This window comes from Trachurus japonicus, chromosome 10 (assembly GCF_045865225.1).
Source record: "Trachurus japonicus isolate A0001 chromosome 10, Traja_1.0".
Lineage (NCBI taxonomy): Eukaryota > Metazoa > Chordata > Actinopteri > Carangiformes > Carangidae > Trachurus > Trachurus japonicus.
In genome coordinates, this window is record NC_140916.1 from 20,306,978 (window position 1) to 20,325,260 (window position 18,283).

Below are 18,283 nucleotides of genomic sequence, written 5' to 3' on the forward strand. Positions count from 1 at the left end.
GCACAGTCCTCCGGAAGTGACGTCTAATGACGCTGCATGTGTGACCGATGTTGTTGATTCGGACTTGCCCTAGGCGAGGATCGAACCCGCGGTCTCCCGCACCGCCGGCGACAATGCTAAACGTTTCGCCAAGAGGTTGACAACCGCTTGACAAATTGGTTAGCACATATTTTATGGGTGAGTGAGTTTACTTCCAGCCTACCGCTAACCGTCACAACCTGTCACTTCTCCTTACTGGTACCTTGTGACTGTGGCACACCCGTGGACCTCCGTTACACATGCACGTCCTCGATGGCTTTGGCTTGCGATCGCTGCGACCAGCAGCGGATATCTTGCAGCCTAAACAATTGTGAGCAGCGAGAAAGTGACCGTTTAGATTCCCAATCTGTGGTCAGTTTATCCAAATAACGCCTGTAAGTAGATTTGCTCCGACGTTTTCGGAGAAGTGCAGAGCCACTGTGGGAGCAGCCAAGCGAGTAACTTACCCACAGGTTTTTAGAGGTTTACCGCTGGCTGGTTAAATTATTTTTAGAAGATAAATGCTGGTCACAAATCTAACAATTGTGGCAGTCGCATTAATTTATTTGAATGAAAAGTGAAGCTTCAGGTGTGTGTTGGACAGAAGAGCAACGCTACCTCGGGGCTGTGTACGTACAAAATCACCACATATAAATAAATAAATGTTTTACAATGAGCCGATCAATTCATCCGTGGTCAGTTCATCCAAACAACGTCTGTAAGGAGCGGCACTTCACAGAGGTAGGCTATGCTATAATTAGTTACTTTCATAATGTAATAATTCAGTTAGTTACTTTTTGATGAAAGTAGTAACTATAACTTAACTATAACTTCTTTGAGTGAGAAGAAGGCTTAAGACCAGCAAGTGAAACTGACGCAACTAGCCTACATGTGACTGGACTTAGAACGCCAAGTTACGCCTGGTTAGCTAAGACCAGGCAAGACCAGTTGGCTCCTTTGCTCATTCTCTTAACCTTGCTGCCCCAAAGGTGTACACTGAACCAACAGTGTCGATTTGAGCAGCAAGAATCTGGGCAGTGGTTTGTGCTTCCTGCAGAAGCTTGAGGGCCACTTCAAGGTTCAGGATGCAGACTCCACCTTTACTGCTGCCTTTAAGAAAAGGGTGTGGGATGACCTTTCAAAGCGTTACATGGTATGTATTCTGTTGTTGTAGTAGGCTAAATCACTAAAAGTACATTATGAAAGGGTCTAACTCTGGTACTGGCATATTATTTATCTCCCACAGGATGAAAACATCAGGATGTTCCTGGAAGAGGCCACATTACTCGACCCCAGGTTGAAGATCAAAGTCCTGGATGCTGCTGTTTGGTCTAAGTTGGAAGAGAAGGCATGCGGCGAAAACTCTGAACAGGTTTGCTTCATTTTCACTATTGTTACTGTACTTTTTGGGATGAAGATTAAGTATTGATTATTGAAATGCCACACAGAATGGTGATATAAAATTGTATTAACATAGCATGCACTGAAAATCAATGAAGATGAAGAGGACCAATTGGATGAGGGGATGGAGGAGGATGAAGAGGCTGCATCTATGGAGAACACAACACATAAGCTTTCCATAATACTTACCATTCCTTACTTGAATCTCTTAAATAGACAAACCTAAGCACTTTGCATTAAGATGATCAGTACCTACTTCAGTGCTTTCCTCTGGTTTAGTCTCACTTGTTTTTTTCTCTCTCAATTTTTACCTTGATACTTATCTTTATAGGCTGCTGTGACTACGAGCCACTCCATATCTGACTCTCTGGGAGCTGTTCGCCAAGGAGGACCTGGCTCTTAAAAACCATCCAGGGAACGCCATTCCTTGACCGGTCAGAAAAGGCATGGAAGGAGCTTGAACTATAGAGCTCTACCAGAGCTGACCTCCACCAATCCTGCTCTGAGTGGTGGTGGGAGAGAGGGACATCTCGTTTGACCTGGACTCTAATGTGTCCATCATGCATCCTCCACTCCAGCAGAGCAAATACTTTCAACTGCTGGAGACACAATAAGCCAGGAAAGCGCAGAGAAGGCTGACATGTTAATATTTTAAAAAGAACTGTTGAAGAGGACTGACTGGTCAGTGGTTAGATTCAGAATGTTGGTTGTGATGTTGAAAATTACACAGCCCAAATAATAGCTACCTCGTTGTATAGGTTTGTATTCAATAAATATTTGAGCACTTTCAAAATGTATTTGTGTAAAAATCTTTTGAATGGGGAGTGACATTTATGCAACTGACTGCTTTCTCTTCACATGATTAGGGGAGACTGGGGACAGTTGCAACAGTTTTTACATTTTTCTCAGTTACTCAGAGACTATTTGGACTAGGCTCACCAAACTTTTATAGATTAAACATACATTTGTCAGCTAATTAGTCATACCATTTAAAGATGGTTACATATGACACATCAATCACAGTATTCATTTGAATGGAAGAATCCAGACGTTGCAACTGACCCCAAACGTGGGGACAGTTGCAACACGGATCAGGGACAGTTGCAACATATTAAATATACATTAAATTTCACTAATTAACTTTTGATTTTTGTCTCAATAAGCAAAGTATTCCTAAAATATGCATTGTCTTACAATAATACTATAGTATTATTTAGTTATTTAGTAATATTTATCAGAGAACAGTTGGAGTTTTGTTTTGCGTAGAACATAGGCCTTGAGTCAATGTGCAGAGGTAAACAGTGGTAATGAAACTCAATAGCTCAGTGTGAGACAAGAAGAATGGAACTATTTGCAATACAAGAAACTTTTATAAACATGTACTCTACTTTTGGATGATTTATTTACTGTATGACATCAAATAAATTTACTTTTCTCTAATTTTCAAAGGAAAATATATGTGGCTACGTCTGTCCCATAGAATAAGATACAACTACAAATTGCATATTTCATTATAGGAAGTTATCTGGAGAATTATTTTGAAATCTTAGTCTCTCGTGGTTTAATATAATTGGCTGTTCTGTTCATCATGAGGAAAAAAATAGATATATTGTGCCTATTTTAAGCTAAAAATGTTTCATTTTATACATTTGCATTTGCATAGTGCTTTCACATTCAAATGGCAGTTGTTGCAACCGTCCCCACCCTGTCAGTCATGACAAAACATCATGTACTAGCTAGACACAATGACACTGACACATGCTAACCATGTCATTTGATAGTCAACAAAACAGTGATTCAAACTAGGTAGGTTTGGATTAATTCATACAAAAGGTCAGGACAGTCTGACAAAAATACAGCTCATGAAAAAAGCTACTTTCATACCCTTAAAACAACTTTGTCTCAGTACAAGCAGGAGCAGATGCTGAATATGTCTTTTCTATTATTGGTGGGTAGAGGGTCTAACTGAATGTGCAGTGTGAGTGTCATCACTCTTATCTGATTGGAGAAATAAGGCTTGTTGCAACCGTCCCTTGTTGCAACTGTCCCCAGTCTCCCCTATCGAATGAAGTTGAAAAAAAGTATTGAATGAAGTACTCTGTTGGTATCAGTATCGTGTTAAGGGTACTGATATCGGTACTGGTATCGAAAAATTTTGCACGATACCCGGGCCTACCAACACTGCTTGTTTCTTCCTTGTGTTTTCCCATTGCCTTTTATTGCATGGTCTGCGTTCCTGCTCAGTTTGCCTGCAGGTTCTTTTCTCCCTGTGAGTTGAATATATTATTTTTGTATACCAGTTAATGTGCTGGTTTCTGCATTTGGGTCCAGTTCCCTTGAAAACCTTGACAGTAGTAGGCTACAGAGCTTTGTTATGCAGAATAGCCCCCACATTCTCCCAACTGATCCTTAATGGAAATTATATAGAATTGTCATAAGAAAGCTGGAATATCCAATGTAAACTTTTTACTCCTTCTTACTTTTTGTGCAAAGTTTAGAAAAAGATGTACAAAACCTGACTTGTACAGCTACAATGAATCATCTAGAAGCAGGTTGGCAGGATGATGCAGGGCAGGTGTAGAGATCACAGAGGGACGGAGGACAACCTGGACAACCTTAGCGCAAACTAACAGCTCGTAACTTCCGGCCCGTGAACTCGTACCAGACATCACAGGTCGGAAAAACATGAGTTACAGGTTGCCTTGAACGCACCATAACGTCTTGTCAGCCGATGGTAGCCTCGCATCACCAGGCTCTTCAGACAAGTGAAGAGCCTGGTGTCTGTTACCTCCGAATTATGGTGCGTTCCAGGCAGGCTTTTTAACCCGTAAGTCACGACTTCAAGTCACCAGTTACGAGTTTGTAGCGTTCCAGGCAAGTTACCAGTTACGAACTGGGAACTGGGAGCAGATCGATCTAGTACGAGTTCACAGGTGGGAAGTTACGAGTTTGACTGTACGTTCTAACGGGTAACCATAGGAACAGGTCGGAAAAATACGAGTTACGAGTTGCCTGGAACGCACCATTAGTCTGCATTCTGGTTCCTGTCTGTAGCGGATACCAAAATCACCAAATTCACCAAAATAAAAGTGTTCACCAACATAAAACTTATAAAATAAACATTAACTTGTAATACAATAAAAGCAAAATGTTAACTTAATGGCTTGGGGACTTTCTTGTAAATTATATTCCTTAAAGAGTTTTTATGTGCTTTTATTTTGAAGGAAAGGTATGTCCCTCTCGCCCTGGATCCGTTTCCTACCAAAACAGCGAGTCAACGGCCCCAGACTAGCGGATGGAGTTAGCAGTCCCCGCCCTCGTCATGGATCTATTGGTCCTCGTCCCTACGTCACCACATTCAAGCAAGTGCAACACATTATTGGAGTGAATGGGTTTTCTGGGCACTTTTGCAATACCCATATCCTGCCACTCGGGGCGCATGAGGCTACCCTTTTTACAGTCTGGGCTTACCACGGGTCGGGCCATATGGATGTGTTATATCAAAGATATTCAATAAATGGAAAGATACTCCATGAGCGGCTGCTCCAATGATATGAAATGGTATACACCAGAGCGATAGATATAACAGAGTGGCGACAGCCTTTGATGTCGCCGCCAGCGCGGTCACGTGGTTCATGTAGCTCCCAATAGTTCCAAACGAGGCTGCCGCTGTCATGTTCTGCTATGGGACAGACAGCACTGAGCTTGCTTTTGGACGGTAAATATTAAAAAATAAACCGTACAAAGGTATATTTACAACTGTTACTGAATTACTGTATGTACATCAATGTCAGTTTTCAAACAAAAGGCAAAATCTTCTTGCTTCAAGGTTTTATTTGTCACTCTAAAGTGAAGATTAGCCTGCCCTACAGTAAAAATGGCATAAGAAGAGGAGTAAAGCAATATATTAAGCGGGAATATATATATTTAAGCATAAAAGATGTTCAATCAAACCCACACAGTTTGAAACAACGTTCAAAACACACACAGCCAGTATCACAACTAAATATAAAGCCCGCTAGCTTAATGCTAACGTATAATGCAAAACCTCATAGACGGGCTAACAGAAATTAGCATCGATATCGCCATTTTGCGGCAACCGAGCCACAGCAGTAAAGCTGCCAAAACCTGGCTTTAGCGCTGTCAACACGTCACAGTTTTAATATTTTGTTCATGCAAGAAAGTCACCGTTTAATCCAGAGTCTGTGGTCAGTTCATAACGTTTGTTAGGAACTTGCACCGATGTCTGTTTTGGGAGAAGTGCAGAGTCTGTGTGAGCCCCGACCGGGGACCAGGGGAGGCGGCTGTCACAGCAGCAGCAGCCGCTCTACTGAGCTGATCTGCCGGGGCCGACCGTCCGTCCTCCCGTCGGAGAAAACGAGCCAAGTAACGTATCTGCATGCTTTTAGAGGTTTACCGCTGGCTTGTTAAATTATTTTGAAGAGATTAATGTTGGTCTCATTGATGAAATTTAACAACTGTGGCAGTGGCATTAGTTTGTTTGAATGAAAAGTGAGCAGGGCTGCTTCTGGGCTACGGACTGAAATCACCACAGTTACGTAAATAAATAAATGTTTTTCAATGAACCGATCAGTCTAATAATTTTTATTTTGTTAAGTCAACATGGTTACTGTACTTGGGAAAGATTATTACCACTTTATAACTTAAAATTGGTCGGTATTTCGTCAACGTAGCTCAGTAGTTTCTTGCTGTGCAGCCATAGAAACAGACGTGGTCCAGCGCCGCGGGAGGAATGTTTGGAACTATTGAGGGCTCCATAACCCGGAAGTCGGCCCGCCATTTTTTACAACGGAGTCCTATGGGAGTGTCGCCACTCTGTTATATCTATCGCTCTGGTATACACTTCCTGTCTCTCTAAATGGGCGTGGCCAACCGTCACCACCTCGTCTGTGATCGTGTGTGTGTGGAAATACAATTTGTAGGTAGATGAAAGTGAGATATTTATATTTTCTTATGATAACATTAAATATTTACACTACTAACAGTAATATTTAGCATGCCAAAAATAATTTAAATCATTTTCACGGGAGTTCGCGGCCGTTTGTTTGACGTTGCCTAGGAGATCTGTGCCAAATCTCGCGAGAGTGTGTCGTAGAGACAGAGACAGGTCTTGAACAAAGTGGATTTTCTCCGGATCTCTCCGTCTGAAAATTACCATTTTGGTGTCAAACTGTTCAGAAGAAATGTGGCTTGTGAAAAATGAGTCCAAAATTTGCTTCAGTGACCGTGGGGAGAAAGACCCGACCATAATCGGTGTTCACATTAAATTGTCCCATAGGAATCAATACACTCCAAGCTGCCTCTGGTCTCTCTAAAGGGGCGTGGCCGTGCAGAAGCCCACGTGACATGCATACAGGAAGCTAAGTCGTCATGAAAGGTCTTGGCATAGACATATATACATGTATATATGTCTATGGGTCTTGGTTTATAAACCGTCTTTGGTTATATTAACGGGACTCAATGGAAGTGTCGTTATTCCAGTCCTCTAGTCGCGACCAGTGTCTCTAGCGCCCCTATGGCAGGAACCTGCTCGTGCCAGAGACCTGGTCGCTCCTTCCTCTCTGCAAACCGTCTTTGCTCTCTGTGCTTCCCACTGTCCATGGTACCAAAGATATTCAATAAATGTTTTATATATGTTTTTATGGTTTATAAACCGTCTTTGATGGTACTTCCCCAATTTGTAGATTGACACTTGGTGGCCACCATACAAATGAACAACGATACCCCGCCCAATGTGCAAGATTACATCTAGTAGGCACAGTCGCACGAGCAGGAGTAGTTTTTCATAAGCTTTTTCTTGCGCACACGGCTCGTAGAGGACAACGGAAGCGGCCACGCCTTCTACGTTTCCCCCTGGTTTCCCCTTTTAATGTTTTTACGCCATCGCTCAGCAGATATCCTTGAAAAAACAGAGAGAAGAAAGAATCAGACAAGAAATCCATAAATATTGCGCAGTGAGTAGCTGACTTCATTCAGCAGTTGGTTTTGTTTATAGTGTCGCGCTCGTTGTTCACTTTTAGTTAGGTTGTTATGTCTCAAAGTTTCTAATTGAACAGTGCTGTGCTGCGCCCCCGTCAGCAGATTTGTCACACATTCAAAAAACACAAATTGCTACTTTCCACCTCTGCTCTATAGCCTACTTATTGTACTCGTTTTTATTTACATATCACAGCGTATTATGACAGTGTTGCATAGCTGTTATTGTCTTTTTGCTAAAGCGAGATCGAGTCCAGCTCAACGCGAATTTGTAATATTTTCTTCACCTTTTTATGTGGCTGCACAGATGTTCGCTGCCACTTGAAAATCGCAGAACATGTTGTGCCCCATTACTATGTTTCACGAATGTGACGGAAGCGCAGCACAGCTGTAAGCCTAAGGTAACCAATTCAATTAGAAACCAAACACCAGGACTGATGACTGCAGTTAAAGCATGGTTGATAGCCTAATTGTTTTTCTCTCTGCAGGACATGTTACTGTTCATAACAGTTTTCAGCCTCTTCATTGGTGAGTAGAGCTACAGGCTTTTAGAGCATTTTAAGTCTATGGTTTCGTGCCATTCAATTCGTTTATTTTTATTTTTTTCAAATTTATTTATTTATTTTTAGTATTTATTTCTTCATGTGTTGTGGTGTGTGACATATATTCATCCATTCCCTTATTCTGGTAGCCGTTCATTAGTCTCAGAGTTCATTCAGACCTACTTTTTCCTGAATGGGTCCCAAAACCAATGTAAACATTTAATCTCCTTGATATTATTTCGTTTTTATAGCCTTAAAAATCCCCCTTAACATTTTATTAAGAAGTGTTCCAGCCACACCAAACTTTGTAGGATTGAAAAAAAAATCCCTCCCTGGGACTCCACACTGGATTTGCATGATAATTTACTTATAGCAGGAAAAATATATACATTGCACAGGTATACATAATTGTTCCTCAATATCTCTATTACTATTGAAATGTGTCATAGGAAGTGCAACAAATAGAGATTAAACATGTGAATATGATGTTCGAACAGAGAGCATTTGAGACGATAATTGCTTTGCCTCTAAGGTCCTCATCATTGAAAATTAATACAAGTATCTGACAATCTTCATTCAATTTTAAATATGCGAAATTTAACTACTCAATTAGCCTAACTGTAATTTATATCAGAGTAAAAGCAGCTTATCTCCATTGTGGAACATAATTATATCTTCAAAAAAATGTAATCAGGTTTCTGCCTATATCATAGTAGTGAGACGGCCCTTTTTAAAAGTCACAAATTACCTTTTCACAAATGCTGATAACTTCTTGAACTCTGTCCGTGGGCTGCTTGAATGCAAAATTCAACACAATAGACCACTCCATTCTTCTTGACACACTGAGAAATAGGGTGGGCATATCTGGCAGCACTGTCCTGGACTGGTTCCCAATACACTAGTCAAACAGGAGTTTCTGTGTTCACGCTAATAACTTGAGGTGATCTTTGATCCTCACCCTATGGTGTCCCTCAAGGGTCAGTTCTCCAACCATTTCTGTTCTCCATATACGTACGTACATGCCCCCCCTTGGTGATGTCATCCACAGCAGGATATCTTTTTTACTTTTACGCAGACAATTCTCAGTTATACCTCCCCATAAAGTCCAGGGACTTCAGTGATGCTGACCTCCCTACATCACTGTTTAATAGACATTAAAAACTGAATGTCAGTCAACTAACTACAGCACAACTAACGATTTGTTGAGTCTGTTATAAAAAAAAAAACCTTGATGTCATGTTTGATAGCAGCTTGTCTTTTGTACAACCATGTTTTTATCACCTCAGAAATATCACGCAAAATAGGTAAATTTTAAATTTACATTTGCTTTAACATGCTCTCATTCACTGTCTCTTCCTCTCTTGTATCTTTCTGATTGAAGGTCCATCTGCTGAAGTTGATCGGAAAGAAGCGTGCTATGGCGGTACTTTTACAATACCATTAGATCATTCCCCCTTAATTTTCAGTGGAACGCTGTACTTCACTCCCACTAGAGGACGCAGGAGGGTGTTAATAGAGAACAAGCAGGTAGAGAGTTCCTGCTGCTGCAGTTTTAAAGCGGTGACATTTATGTAAGGCAAGATCTTGTTAATGTCCAGTTCATAAATCATGAATTGGACAGTAAATGTTTGTTGTCTTTGTTGTTTTGAGGTAAAGGACCCACGCATCAAAATTGGTTATATCAATGCTGTTTTGGAAAATTTGTCTGAAAAAGATGAAGGAACATTTTCTATGTCTACGGGTGGTGGTCGCAGCTCTGATATCATCAGATTGAAAATTAAAGGTGAGTATACTACACTTCTGTTTTACAACTGCATATTTAAATACAATTCAATTAGAAAACCTTTGTGGTAAGAGGTATTTCTATGTGCAGTATAACTCCTTGTTGTTTTGTTCTGTATGTGTTTGCAGATTGTGCTTCGGAATTCACCAAGTATTATGGGTCTAGCATCAGCTGGAATATTGATCGGGTGGTTGAATACATTGAATTCACACAAATTGAAAGAAAAGACCTGACACAGGTTGTGTGGAATCGCACGGACCCCCAGACATATAAGGGAACCAGAGGAAACGTGCAGGATAGTACCTTGAGGATAGAGAGCGCCACTCCAGCTCACAGCGGCTTCTACAATTTCAGGAAGAACAACAACAATTTGCTGTGGAGGAGACAGATAACAGTACATGGTGATGTTAAGAACTTGATTGAAGCTGCGTAGTAGATTATATGCAGTGTATTTGACTAAATGTTCTGATATAATCTGCTCTTCACCACAGGGAATATTATGGACTTTAATAAGGATGAGAATGAGCGGCTCGTCATCAGGTATGATTATCTTTCTTCCCTGGGAAGAGTGACTTTTACACCTAGAGGGACATCTGAACCTGAAACATTGAGGGAACGTGACTGGCGGAGTGGACGATTTGAAGGGAGGGTTGAGGCCACTCGTTCTTACTTCGTAATTGACCCTTTGGAAAGCACAGACTCTGGTACCTTTGAATTCAGAGACCAGGATGGATACCTGGCCTTGACTGTGCATTTGGAAGTAAACAGAGGTGAGGAATATTTCATCTTCGTCTTCACAAAAGGAGAAACATGTGTAAAAGATTTTTACTAACATGTCAACATCTCTGCGCCCTTACAGTTATTCCTACATCTGTGTACATTGGTGTTAGTGTTGGGATTATCATTGTGGTGATTATCTGCTGTTGCTGCATGAGAAAGTGCTGTTGTAAAAAGAGCCCCTCTAAAAGGAGTGAGCCAGCTCCTCAGAGTGCTGAAGCAAGTGTCACAAATTACTATGTAAGTATCCCCTAAAATGGACATTTAGACCAACATGTGTTGCAATTTTTTTACATCATTATTTCAATTACAGGCTGACAGACCACCAGCAGTGCTGCCTTACTCTGCTGTGCCTTCTTCATCTTCATCCCATCAGCCAGTGAATCCCCATGTGTCTGTAGAACATGCAGCTACTTCCCGTGGGCCACAAGTAGGTGTCATACGAAACGGCTTAAAAGTTTGACGTGCAGAGTATAAGGTGCGCTGAATGGCTAAAGATAGAGAACAAAAGAGACATAAAGAAAAGGCTTTAAGTCAAAAAAAAAATCTTCTGATCTCAATGACTAAATAATTAATTCAGAGAATGATGTATAGACAACCACAATGCTGATGGGAAAAAAAACACGCACCATTATTTTCACATACAGATAATACCATAAGTACACCAAACATAATGCCTCTTAGTTTGTTTTTCAAAATACCATTAACTAACAGATGGATTATGGATTTGGAGTTAGGTCAATCATGCAAACATTCCCATGTTTTAAGTTGCATTGAACTTATGGACCATTTTTTCATTGCATTCAATTTTGCTTTTTTGTTCAGGCTGCAACCATAGGAGGTCAAGAAGGTGCTACAGTTGCAGGAGGTCAAGGATCCTCTGTAGCTGCTCCCTCATTCAACACTGATTGTCCCTCTGTGGACCCTGCCCCGACATTCGAGCTGAAAGGACTGAACTTTCTCTCTGCTTCTCCCCTCAACTCAGGCTCAACTTCTGCTGCTGACGTTTATAACTCAGAAAAACTCAACTTTCTGTAAGGCGCACTGATAAATTCAAGTAATGCAGGGAACACACTTGGAAGACAGCCATTTCACTCCTTGACTCCTCAGATACGCACAGTAAAACAGCTTTGGCTTGACAACTGACTGTTCGTTTTTAGGTAGTGGTTGAAAGCAACAGGCAGGGTTAACAATAACGAGTTGCCTGGAACGCACCATTAGTCTGCATTCTGGTTCCTGTCTGTAGCGGATACCAAAATCACCAAATTCACCAAAATAAAAGTGTTCACCAACATAAAACTTATAAAATAAACATTAGGCTAACTTGTAATACAATAAAAGCAAAATGTTAACTTAATGGCTTGGGGACTTTCTTGTAAATTATATTCCTTAAAGAGTTTTTATGTGCTTTTATTTTGAAGGAAAGGTATGTCCCTCTCGCCCTGGATCCTCGTCCCTACGTCACCACATTCAAGCAAGTGCAACACATTATTGGAGTGAATGGGTTTTCTGGGCACTTTTGCAATACCCATATCCTGCCACTCGGGGCGCATGAGGCTACCCTTTTTACAGTCTGGGCTTACCACGGGCCATATGGATGTGTTATATTAACGGGACTCAATGGAAGTGTCGTTATTCCAGTGCTCTAGTCGCGACCAGTGTCTCTAGCGCCCCTATGGCAGGAACCTGCTCGTGCCAGAGACCTGGTCGCTCCTTCCTCTCTGCAAACCGTCTTTGCTCTCTGTGCTTCCCACTGTCTATGGTACCAAAGATATTCAACAAATGTTTTATATGTTTTTTATATGGTTTATAAACCGTCTTTGATGGTACTTCCCCAATTTGTAGATTGACACTTGGTGGCCACCATACAAATGAACAACGATACCCCGCCCAATGTGCAAGATTACATCTAGTAGGCACAGTCGCACGAGCAGGAGTAGTTTTTCATAAGCTTTTTCTTGCGCACACGGCTCGTAGAGGACAACGGAAGCGGCCACGCCTTCTACGTTTCCCCCTGGTTTCCCCTTTTAATGTTTTTACGCCATCGCTCAGCAGATATCCTTGAAAAAACAGAGAGAAGAAAGAATCAGACACGAAATCCATAAATATTGCGCAGTGAGTAGCTGACTTCATTCAGCAGTTGGTTTTGTTTATAGTGTCGCGCTCGTTGTTCACTTTTAGTTAGGTTGTTATGTCTCAAAGTTTCTAATTGAACAGTGCTGTGCTGCGCCCCCGTCAGCAGATTTGCCACACATTCAAAAAACACAAATTGCTACTTTCCACCTCTGCTCTATAGCCTACTTATTGTACTCGTTTTTATTTACATATCACAGCGTATTATGACAGTGTTGCATAGCTGTTATTGTCTTTTTGCTAAAGCGAGATCGAGTCCAGCTCAACGCGAATTTGTAATATTTTCTTCACCTTTTTATGTGGCTGCACAGATGTTCGCTGCCACTTGAAAATCGCAGAACATGTTGTGCCCCATTACTATGTTTCTCGAATGTGACGGAAGCGCAGCATAGCTGTAAGGTAACCAATTCAATTAGAAACCAAACACCAGGACTGATGACTGCAGTTAAAGCATGGTTGATAGCCTAATTGTTTTTCTCTCTGCAGGACATGTTACTGTTCATAACAGTTTTCAGCCTCTTCATTGGTGAGTAGAGCTACAGGCTTTTAGAGCATTTTAAGTCTATGGTTTCGTGCCATTCAATTCGTTTTTTGTTTTTTTTTCAAATGTATTTATTTATTTTTAGTATTTATTTCTTCATGTGTTGTGGTGTGTGACATATATTCATCCATTCCCTTATTCTGGTAGCCGTTCATTAGTCTCAGAGTTCATTCAGACCTACTTTTTCCTGAATGGGTCCCAAAACCAATGTAAACATTTAATCAATTAAAGAAGTGTTCCTTATAGCCACACCAAACTTTGTAGGATTGAAAAAAATCCCTCCTTGGGACTCTCTAATTAACAACATTAGATGGATTTGCACGATAATTTACTTGTAGCAGAAAAAATATATACATTGCACAGGTATACATAATTGTTCCTCAATATCTCTATTACTATTGAAATGTGTCATAAGTGCAACAAATAAAGATTAAACATGTGAATATGATGTTCGAACAGAGAGCATTTGAGACGATAATTGCTTTGCCTCTAAGGTCCTCATCATTGAAAATTAATACAAATATCTGACAATCTTCATTCAATTTTAAATATGCGAAATTTAACTACTCAATTAGCCTAACTGTAATTTATATCAGAGTAAAAGCAGCTTATCTCCATTGTGGAACATAATTATATCTTCAAAAAAATGTAATCAGGTTTCTGCCTATATCATAGTAGTGAGACGGCCCTTTTTAAAAGTCACAAATTACCTTTTCACAAATGCTGATAACTTCTTGAGCTCTGTCCGTGGGCTGCTTGAATGCAAAATTCAACACAATAGACCACTCCATTCTTCTTGACACACTGAGAAATAGGGTGGGCATATCTGGCAGCACTGTCCTGGACTGGTTCACAATACACTAGTCAAACAGGAGTTTCTGTGTTCACGCTAATAACTTGAGGTGATCTTTGATCCTCACCCTATGGTGTCCCTCAAGGGTCAGTTCTCCAACCATTTCTGTTCTCCATATACGTACGTACATGCCCCCCCTTGGTGATGTCATCCACAGCAGGATATCTTTTTTACTTTTACGCAGACAATTCTCAGTTATACCTCCCCATAAAGTCCAGGGACTTCAGTGATGCTGACCTCCCTACATCACTGTTTAATAGACATTAAAAACTGAATGTCAGTCAACTAACTACAGCACAACTAACGATTTGTTGAGTCTGTTATAAAAAAAAAACCTTGGTGTCATGTTTGATAGCAGCTTGTCTTTTGTACAACCATGTTTTTATCACCTCAGAAATATCACGCAAAATAGGTAAATTTTAAATTTACATTTGCTTTAACATGCTCTCATTCACTGTCTCTTCCTCTCTTGTATCTTTCTGATTGAAGGTCCATCTGCTGAAATTGATCGGAAAGAAGCGTGCTATGGCGGTACTTTTACAATACCATTAGATCATTCCCCCTTCATTTTCAGTGGAACGCTGTACTTCACTCCCACTAGAGGACGCAGGAGGGTGTTAATAGAGAACAAGCAGGTAGAGAGTTCCTGCTGCTGCAGTTTTAAAGCGGTGACATTTATGTAAGGCAAGATCTTGTTAATGTCCAGTTCATAAATCATGAATTGGACAGTAAATGTTTGTTGTCTTTGTTGTTTTGAGGTAAAGGACCCACGCATCAAAATTGGTTATATCAATGCTGTTTTGGAAAATTTGTCTGAAAAAGATGAAGGAACATTTTCTATGTCTACGGGTGGTGATCGCAGCTCTGATATCATCAGATTGAAAATTAAAGGTGAGTATACTACACTTCTGTTTTACAACTGCATATTTAAATACAATTCAATTAGAAAACCTTTGTGGTAAGAGGTATTTCTATGTGCAGTATAACTCCTTGTTGTTTTGTTCTGTATGTGTTTGCAGATTGTGCTTCGGAATTCACCAAGTATTATGGGTCTAGCATCAGCTGGAATATTGATCGGGTGGTTGAATACATTGAATTCACACAAATTGAAAGAAAAGACCTGACACAGGTTGTGTGGAATCGCACGGACCCCCAGACATATAAGGGAACCAGAGGAAACGTGCAGGATAGTACCTTGGGGATAGAGAGCGCCACTCCAGCTGACAACGGCTTCTACAATTTCAGGAAGAAGGACAACAATTTGCTGTGGAGGATACAGATAACAGTAAATGGTGATGTTAAGAACTTGATTGAAGCTGCGTAGTAGATTATATGCAGTGTATTTGACTAAATGTTCTGATATAATCTGCTCTTCACCACAGAGAATATTATGGACTTTAATAAGAATGAGAATGAGCGGCTCGTCATCAGGTATTATTATCTTTCTTCCCTGGGAAGAGTGACTTTTACACCTAGAGGGACATCTGAACCTGAAACATTGAGGGAACGTGACTGGTGGAGTGGACGATTTGAAGGGAGGGTTGAGGCCACTCGTTCTTACTTCACAATTGACCCTTTGGAAAGCACAGACTCTGGTACCTTTGAATTCAGAGACCAGGATGGATACCTGGCCTTGACTGTGCATTTGGAAGTAAACAGAGGTGAGGAATATTTCATCTTCGTCTTCACAAAAGGAGAAACATGTGTAAAAGATTGTTACTAACATGTCAACATCTCTGCGCCCTTACAGTTATTCCTACATCTGTGTACATTGGTGTTAGTGTTGGGATTATCATTGTGGTGATTATCTGCTGTTGCTGCATGAGAAAGTGCTGTTGTAAAAAGAGCCCCTCTAAAAGGAGTGAGCCAGCTCCTCAGAGTGCTGAAGCAAGTGCCACAAATTACTATGTAAGTATCCCCTAAAATGGACATTTAGACCAACATGTGTTGCAATTTTTTTTACATCATTATTTCAATTACAGGCTGACAGACCACCAGCAGTGCTGCCTTACTCTGCTGTGCCTTCTTCATCTTCATCCCATCAGCCAGTGAATCCCCATGTGTCTGTAGAACATGCAGCTACTTCCCGTGGGCCACAAGTAGGTGTCATACGAAACGGCTTAAAAGTTTGACGTGCAGAGTATAAGGTGCGCTGAATGGCTAAAGATAGAGAACAAAAGAGACATAAAGAAAAGGCTTTAAGTCAAAAAAAAAATCTTCTGATCTCAATGACTAAATAATTAATTCAGAGAATGATGTATAGACAACCACAATGCTGATGGGAAAAAAAACACGCACCATTATTTTCACATACAGATAATACCATAAGTACACCAAACATAATGCCTCTTAGTTTGTTTTTCAAAATACCATTAACTAACAGATGGATTATGGATTTGGAGTTAGGTCAATCATGCAAACATTCCCATGTTTTAAGTTGCATTGAACTTATGGACCATTTTTTCATTGCATTCAATTTTGCTTTTTTGTTCAGGCTGCAACCATAGGAGGTCAAGAAGGTGCTACAGTTGCAGGAGGTCAAGGATCCTCTGTAGCTGCTCCCTCATTCAACACTGATTGTCCCTCTGTGGACCCTGCCCCGACATTCGAGCTGAAAGGACTGCACTTTCTCTCTGCTTCTCCCCTCAACTCAGGCTCAACTTCTGCTGCTGACGTTTATAACTCAGAAAAACTCAACTTTCTGTAAGGCGCACTGATAAATTCAAGTAATGCAGGGAACACACTTGGAAGACAGCCATTTCACTCCTTGACTCCTCAGATACGCACAGTAAAACAGCTTTGGCTTGACAACTGACTGTTCGTTTTTAGGTAGTGGTTGAAAGCAACAGGCAGGGTATTTAAAACCAGTATTAACGCAGATTTTCTTTTTTAATCAGTCGATAAATGTAGTTTTAGCGTCTTTTTCTCTTTTTTTCTGATATTTTTTGTACAAAGGAGGAAAAGGCATCCTAAATGTAAAAAACAGCTGGGGTCCAAGAGCAAGAACTTAAGTCAATCTGTGTTGTTTGGAAAAATGTATTGTACCATAGAGATAGGTTGTGTGTTTTTTTTTTGTTTGTTTGTTTTTAAGTATATTTTTTGCCTTTTTTTTTGATAGCCCACAGTAGAGATAGACAGGAAAGGGGGAGGCAGGGAGAGGGGGAATGACACGCAGGAAAGGGCTGCCCGACGCGGGACTTGGATAGGTTGTGGTTTAAATAAATAATGTCTACTGTTACAGTGCCATGTTGCTGTACTGTGAGGGATTGAAGTGAGTCTGTAGCAAGTTTTTGAGACAGGAGAATCAAACTGACCTCAATATTCATGTGGCTCAAAACACAAAACTCAGTGATTTATACCACTATTGCTTTGCCTTAGTTACTGTTAAATGCAGTTTTTTAAAAATATTATTTTTAATGATTGTTTCGAACATGTGCCATCAGACAACATGTCCATGTGGTTTTCTATTGTTAATTCTTGAGAAACTGTGTGATATGTTTTAGACTTATTAAAAAGTCATTTTCATATGTTTGTGGTTTGTGGATGGAGCTTCTTTGCTCCATCTTGTGTCTTGGTCACTTGGTCATGGTGGAAGTGTAAAACATGAAATGCAAATACTTTAAGTACAACTAGCCTATATAAATCTTTTTCCAAATGTTTGACATCATGATTGTGATTTATAAGAAAATATTGGGTACAAGTCCAAAATAATATAGGATTCATCGTCTGTGGATCATAGCTTAGAAATGCCCACCCCTCATTTGAGATCCTATCTCTGGTGTTTACGAGTTGGAGCACAAATTTCAGGCATATGCCTACGTCTTTATAATAGTAGCCTAGTAGTAATAGGTCGTAACTTGTCCTGCTGCAAAAGGTGAACCCCTCAAGTCATCAAATGTTTTTTTTCTATTATGCGGCCCAAGACAATAATTTGTGTGGAAAAATAAGACCAACTCTTGGTGCCACGATTATAACAAAGCAGCCTTTAGGCTACTTGACAACATTCATTAGGTATAAAACATTCAACTTTTTTGAATGACTTTGACTTATTAACTTTCTCTGTGGTACTGCAGTTTTTACTGAAGTAAACATATGAATAATTCTTAATAAAAGCACCTGCAAAATACGATGACGGTACAATTTTTATTAATGTAGAAATGAGATCCACCTGTGCACTACTTGTGACTTGAATCATTTAATTTATGAACATGACTAACAGCCCGACAGCCCCTCAGTCA

At 40.3% G+C, this 18,283-nt stretch overlaps 2 protein-coding genes across 2 annotated transcripts; both read left to right on the forward strand.

Moving 5' to 3' along the window:
- The first annotated feature begins 7,201 nt into the window (after positions 1–7,201).
- LOC146979897 (uncharacterized) lies at positions 7,202–11,869 on the forward strand. Its single transcript, XM_085788742.1, has 9 exons — positions 7,202–7,394; positions 7,905–7,944; positions 9,340–9,485; positions 9,609–9,741; positions 9,870–10,142; positions 10,233–10,511; positions 10,601–10,758; positions 10,832–10,948; positions 11,344–11,869. Exons 2-9 carry the CDS (start codon positions 7,908–7,910, stop codon positions 11,554–11,556), a joined length of 1,356 nt encoding a protein of 451 aa, XP_085644868.1. The 5' UTR covers positions 7,202–7,394; positions 7,905–7,907; the 3' UTR covers positions 11,557–11,869.
- A 571-nt stretch (positions 11,870–12,440) lies between these two features.
- On the forward strand, positions 12,441–17,933 carry LOC146979898 (uncharacterized). The gene is made up of 9 exons (XM_085789923.1): positions 12,441–12,633; positions 13,138–13,177; positions 14,535–14,680; positions 14,804–14,936; positions 15,065–15,337; positions 15,428–15,706; positions 15,796–15,953; positions 16,028–16,144; positions 16,540–17,933. Exons 2-9 carry the CDS (start codon positions 13,141–13,143, stop codon positions 16,750–16,752), a joined length of 1,356 nt encoding a protein of 451 aa, XP_085646049.1. The 5' UTR covers positions 12,441–12,633; positions 13,138–13,140; the 3' UTR covers positions 16,753–17,933.
- Positions 17,934–18,283: the final 350 nt, after the last annotated feature.

Excerpts from the sequence above, each read along its gene's own strand:
- LOC146979897 (XM_085788742.1), top strand. The coding sequence starts at position 7,908 with ATGTTACTGTTCATAACAGTTTTCAGCCTCTTCATTG. Across the intron at positions 9,742-9,869 it reads CATCAGATTGAAAATTAAAG|ATTGTGCTTCGGAATTCACC; the intron begins GTGAGTATACTA and ends ATGTGTTTGCAG. Across the intron at positions 10,512-10,600 it reads GCATTTGGAAGTAAACAGAG|TTATTCCTACATCTGTGTAC; the intron begins GTGAGGAATATT and ends GCGCCCTTACAG.
- LOC146979898 (XM_085789923.1), top strand. The coding sequence starts at position 13,141 with ATGTTACTGTTCATAACAGTTTTCAGCCTCTTCATTG. Across the intron at positions 14,937-15,064 it reads CATCAGATTGAAAATTAAAG|ATTGTGCTTCGGAATTCACC; the intron begins GTGAGTATACTA and ends ATGTGTTTGCAG. Across the intron at positions 15,954-16,027 it reads CAAGTGCCACAAATTACTAT|GCTGACAGACCACCAGCAGT; the intron begins GTAAGTATCCCC and ends TTTCAATTACAG.